This window comes from Somniosus microcephalus, unplaced genomic scaffold (genome assembly GCF_052327205.1).
Source record: "Somniosus microcephalus isolate GS21.2 unplaced genomic scaffold, FLI_Smic_1.0 unresolved_chr2, whole genome shotgun sequence".
Taxonomy (NCBI): Eukaryota; Metazoa; Chordata; class Chondrichthyes; order Squaliformes; family Somniosidae; genus Somniosus; species Somniosus microcephalus.
In genome coordinates this window covers 91,842,800-91,848,631 of record NW_028225180.1, presented here as the reverse complement: position 1 = coordinate 91,848,631, position 5,832 = coordinate 91,842,800, and the positions used below count along the sequence as shown (strand labels likewise).

The 5,832-nt window shown below is 57.6% G+C and overlaps 1 protein-coding gene across 1 annotated transcript in view; it reads right to left on the bottom strand.

Moving 5' to 3' along the window:
- LOC147093026 (uncharacterized) overlaps nucleotides 1-1,160 on the bottom strand; it is a 2,617-nt gene extending 1,457 nt beyond the window's left edge. The window contains exon 1 of the mRNA XM_085975719.1: nucleotides 3-1,160. Coding sequence (XP_085831845.1) covers nucleotides 3-858 — 856 coding nt within the window. The 5' untranslated portion in view covers nucleotides 859-1,160. The remainder of the gene's footprint in view (nucleotides 1-2) is intronic.
- Nucleotides 1,161-5,832: the final 4,672 nt, after the last annotated feature.

Genomic DNA, 5,832 nt, shown 5'->3' with positions numbered 1-5,832 from the left:
GCCCAGGTTGATGGAGCCCTGCAGCTGGCTCTTGGTGTACTCCACGAGGTTGCGGCAGTCCAGAATGACGGCCGACTGCTGGTGGGCCTTCGATTTGGTCATCTTCTTGGCCAGCTCCTCCGGCCAGATGGTGCGCACGTTGTAGTCATCGTCGTCGCCGCTGGCCTTAGACCCCCTGGGGTCGTAGGTGACGATGGGGTCGCTGCTGCAGAAGCTGCAGGTGGAGCCCACAGACTTGATGGAGGGGTCGCAGGTGATGCAGCTGATGGACCTGAGGGCCGGGAGGCAGCCCACTCGCCTGAGGGCCGGCCCGCAGCCCGTGGCCCTGAAGCTGGGCTTGCAGGAGACGCAGGAGGTGGCGCCGGGCTCCTCGCGCCTCACCAGCCTCCAGCAGCCCCGGCAGCCGCACTTCAGCGGGTGCATGATGCCACGGCAGGGGGGCAGCGGGCTGGGCAGGCAGGCACGGTCCCGGGGCAGAGAGGGGTGGGCAGAAGCCGCCTTTCGCTCCAGGGTCTGAGATCTCGCCGGGCAGCCCCTCTTGCCCACGCCAGGCTGGGCCTGCGCGGGCTCCCTTGCAGCCTGAGGTCTGAAGGACAGTGGCGGATTCTCCGGGTGGCGTTGGGGCAGCCCGGGGGACACCCTGCTGTCTGCGGTCTGGGTATGAGCTGGGTGGCCCTCAGTCCTGCCACCAATGAGTCCAAGTCTGGGAACCAGTGTCCGCTCTTTCACGTCAGGGCTGTGCAGGCTGCGGGCGAGTCTCCTGTCCACAGACGGAACCTTGTTGAGATGCAGTGCCAGTGTCCGGGGCCTCTGCAGTATCTGTACCACCATACGTTCATCGAAAGGAGACGGGGGCATTGGGGATTCCAGCTAGCATGGAGAGAGCGAGGAAAGAAAGCAAGCAGATCTGATCAATTGCAGCTTATAAGTTCCAAGGCACCCCTCAGAGTGATGCATGGACATGCAAAATGAGCCATTGCACCATCAACTCACTCAACGCAACGTCCGAATTCGAGATCATCACAGGCAGCATTTTCAATGCAGCTCCCCCCTGAATGCAATCGATTTGTTTTCTTGCAAATAATTAAAGGCGCTGTTGCACGAAAGCCCACTCGCGTTGGGCTGGCTGCGGGGCCGGGGCTCCTGGCGGAGCCGGTGCCGGGGCGGAGAGCCCGGCCGGCGGAGGCTGTGATTGACAGGCCGGCCGGTGACATCATCGGCAGCCAATGGCAGGCCGCGCCTGTCAGGAAGCCGCGCAGGAGGCTCCAGAACCAGGAAGTGAAGCGAGACAAAGCACAGCTCAGGGCAAAAGGGGCAGAGTGGGGGGTCCCACATCCCCGGGCCCACCTCAGCACGACTGCACCAGGGTCTGCACCCCCCCCCCCAGCTTCCCAATGCACCAGGGTCTGCACCCTGGGGTGCACAGACCAGGAGGATCCCAGCCTCCAACCCCAGACCGCCTTCAGTTAAGAAAGGATCGCATTTCACCAACACAGGACGACCCAAAGCGCTTCACAGCCAATGAAGTACTTTTGTTTGAAGTGTGGTCACTGTTGTAATGTAGGAAACGCGGCAGCCAATTTGCGCACAGCAAGATCCCACACACAGCATTAAGAGAATGACCGGATCATCTGTTTTTGGTGATGTTGGTTGAGGGATAAATATTGGCCCCTGGACACCGGGGAGAACTCCCCCTGCTCTTCTTCCAATAGTGGCCGCAGGGCCTCGGTTAAAAGCATCTCATCGAAAAACGGCACCACCGACAGTGCGGCGCTCCCTCAGTACTGCCCCTCCGACAGTGCGGCGCTCCCTCAGTGCTGCCCCTCCGACAGTGCGGCGCTCCCTCAGTACTGCCCCTCCGACAGTGCGGCACTCCCTCAGTACTGCCCCTCCGACAGTGCGGCGCTCCCTCAGTACTGCCCCTCCGACAGTGCGGCGCTCCCTCAGTACTGCCCCTCCGACAGTGCGGCGCTCCCTCAGTACTGTCCCTCCGACAGTGCGGCGCTCCCTCAGTGCTGCCCCTCCGACAGTGTGGCGCTCCCTCAGTACTGCCCCTCCGACAGTGCGGCACTCCCTCAGTACTGCCCCTCCGACAGTGCGGCGCTCCCTCAGTACTGCCCCTCCGACAGTGCGGCGCTCCCTCAGTACTGCCCCTCCGACAGTGCGGCGCTCCCTCAGTACTGCCCCTCCGACAGTGCGGCGCTCCCTCAGTACTGCTCCTCCGACAGTGCGGCGCTCCCTCAGTACTGCCCCTCCGACAGTGCGGCGCTCCCTCAGTACTGCCCCTCCGACAGTGCGGCGCCCCCACAGTACTGCCCCTCCGACAGTGCGGCGCTCCCTCAGTACTGCCCCTCCGACAGTGCGGCGCTCCCACAGTACTGCCCCTCTGACAGTGCAGAGCTCTCTCAGTGCTGCCCCTCCGACAGTGCGGCGCTCCCTCAGTACTGCCCCTCCGACAGTGCGGCCCTCCCTCAGTACTGCCCCTCTGACAGTGCGGCCCTCCCTCAGTACTGCCCCTCTGACAGTGCGGCGCTCCCTCAGTGCTGCCCCTCCGACAGTGCGGCGCTCCCTCAGTGCTGCCCCTCCGACAGTGCGGCGCTCCCTCAGTACTGCCCCTCCGACAGTGCGGCGCTCCCTCAGTACTGCCCCTCCGACAGTGCGGCGCTCCCACAGTACTGCCCCTCTGACAGTGCGGTGCTCCCTCAGTACTGCCCCTCCCAGCTGCCTGGGCTCTAAGCTCTGGAATTCCCTCAGCCTACCTCTCCTCCTGTAAGACCCTTATTAAAACTTCCCTCTTTGACTAAACATTAGGCCGCCCCATCTAATATCTCCCTCTTTAGCTCAGGGTCCTTAATCTTCCTGTGAAGGACCTGTTGATGTTTTTCTACATTAAAGGCGCCATACAAATGGATGTTGCTTTGCATTGACGTGTTCCCAATTAAAGGGTTTATAAACAGAGGTGCACCATCCTCTATCCAAGCCAAGTCACCCCTCTCGACAGGAGCTAGCAGCTCTCGGCTTTGGGCAGTCCAGCCATCCTTTGGTTCTCTGGGGTTTAGTTTGAACCTGCAGTGTAACTCGTAAAGCGGCCTGTTTTATGAGCAGGAAGTCAGGGTCTGCACAGTCTACTTCCTCCACTCGCTGTGTTACACAATTTGTCACTGTGACTAACTCCCTGAAACAATATCAGCGCGCAGTCATCCGTGACCTGAGTGACCCTTCAGTAACCTTTCCCTCACCCTCCCTGACATGCACATACCATCATAGTTACAGGAATAAGTCATTGTCTAATTATCAGAGGGACTTTATCCGCAAGGTTCCCTCACGACCTGTGACCAATGTCCTTATGACACAGGCTCAATGACTAAATTCCATAAGGCTCTGATGCTTCCTGCACTTTGAGCCCACGCCTGCCTCTCCCAAGTGACTGTCTCGACGTGCGAACCCGGTCAATGAGCGGCGACAGGCCATTCACCCATGGGGGGCATCGCACGGTGGCCGCATACTGGGTTTTCCAGGGAGTCGTTGGACAGAGAGCACTGATCGGAGCGCTGATTCCACACTCCCTCCCCCTGTCCAAACTCAAGCCCTACCCCCCCGCCCAAACTCCAGCCCCCCCCTGCCCGAACTCCAGCCCCCCTCCCCCCGTCCGAACTCCAGCCCTCCCCCCGCCCGAACTTCAGCCCCCCCTCGCCCAAACATCAGCCCCCTCAGCACTGTCGGAGGGGCAGTACTGAGGGAGCGCCACACTGTCGGAGGGAGAGTGCTAAGGGAGCGCAGCGCTGTCGGAGGGGCAGTACTGAGGGAGTGCCGCACTGTCGGAGGGGCAGTACTGAGGGAGCGCCGCACTGTCGGAGGGTCAGTACTGCGGGAGCGCCGCACTGTCGGAGGGGCAGTACTGAGGAAGCGCCGCACTGTCGGAGGGGCAGTGCTGAGGGAGCGCCGCACTGTCGGAGGGTCAGTACTGAGGGAGCGCCGCACTGTCGGCAGAGCAGGGGAGTTCTCCCCGGTGTCCTGGGACCGATATTTATCTCTCAACCAACATCACTAAAACAGATTATCTGGTCATTTATCTCATTACTGTTCCTGGGAGCTTGTTGTGCGCAAACTGGCTGCTGCGTTTCCTACATTACAACAGTGACTGCGCTTAAGAAAAAATACCTCATTGGCTGTGAAGCGTTTTGGGACGTCCTGAGATTGTGAACGGCGCGGGAGAAACGCGAGTCTTTCGTTTCCATATTGAAAAAGCTTCTGATCGCCATCCAGTGGCCCCTTGCTGGAAGGTGCAAGCACCAGGAGTGGCCCCCTCCACGGTTGAATAGTCAGGTGACACATGAAAACTGTTCACGTGGGGACCAGACCGGACCGTGCCTCCCACATGTGAAAATGTCCCATTCCCCTGCCCTGCCCCTGAATCCTTTTACGTTTCTCTATCTCAACTATTTAACCTCTACTTTTTCTAAATCTGCGGTGGAATCCGTTTCTCCGCTGTTTCCAGCCGGTCCTCCCATGTGTGAACCACCCTCTGGATGATAACGTTTCTCTTCACCTCTCCCATCCTTCGCTGATGATCTGAATTTTATTCCCTCTCCTTACCGACTCACTCACCAATGGAAATAGCTTTTTTCCAATTTACTTTTATCAAAACATAGGAACAGAAGGAGGCCATTCGGCCCGCCGAGTCCGTGCCAGCTCTCTGTAGAGCAATGCAGTCAGTCCCATTCCCCCGCTCTATCCCCGTAGCCCTGCAAGTTTATTCCCCTCCAGTGCCTGTCCAGTCTCCCCTTGAAAACACTGAGTGTCTCCGCTTCCACCACTTCCGTCGGCAGCGAGTTCCAGGTCCTCACCACTCGCTGCGTAAAAAAGTTTTTCCTCACGTCCCCCCCTGTATTTCTTGCCCAAAACCTTAAATCTGTGTCCCCTAGTCCTTGTACCATCAACTAGTGGGAACAGCCTTTCCCCGTCTAGGCTATCCAAACCCCTCATAATCTTGTACACCTCCAGCAAATCACCCCTCAACCTCCTTTGCTCTAATGAAAACAAATCCAGCTTCTCCAACCTGTCCCTGTAGCTAAGATCCCCCATCCCCGGAACCATTCTGGTAAATCTCCTCTGCACCCTCTCAAGGGCCTTCACATCCTTCCTAAAGTGTGGTGACCAGAACTGGACGCAATACTCCAGTTGTGGCCTAACCTGCACTTTATAAAGGTTCAGCATAATTTCGCTACTTTTGTACTCAATACCTCTATTTATGAAGCCCAGGATCCCATATGCTTTGCTAACCACTCTCTCAATATGTCCTGCCACCTTCAGGGACCGATGCACATTAACTCCCAGGTCCCTCTGTCCCTGCACACTCTTTAAAACTGGGCCATTAAGTGTATATTGCCTCTCCCTGTTCCTTCTGTCAAACTGCATCACCTCACACTTCTCTGTATTAAATTCCATCTGCCACTTGCCTGCCCATTCTACTAGCCTTTCTGTGTCCTGTTGCAGTCGATTGGTATCATTATCACTGTTTGCCGCAGCCCCAGGTTTGGTGTCATCGGCAAATTTAGAAATTCTACTCTGTATTCCAATATCCAGGTCATTTATATTATCAAAAAAAGCAGTGGCCCCAGCACTGACCCTTGGGGAACACCACTGTCTACCATCCTCCAGTCTGAAAAACAGCCATTTACCACAACTCGCTGTTTTCTGTCCTTAAGCCAATTCCTTATCCAAGCTGCCACTGACCCACCTATTCCATGAGCCTCAATTTTGTTAGCCAGCCTTCTATGTGGTACTTTGTCAAACGCCATTCAATGAGATCACGGCTGACCTGTAGCTCCG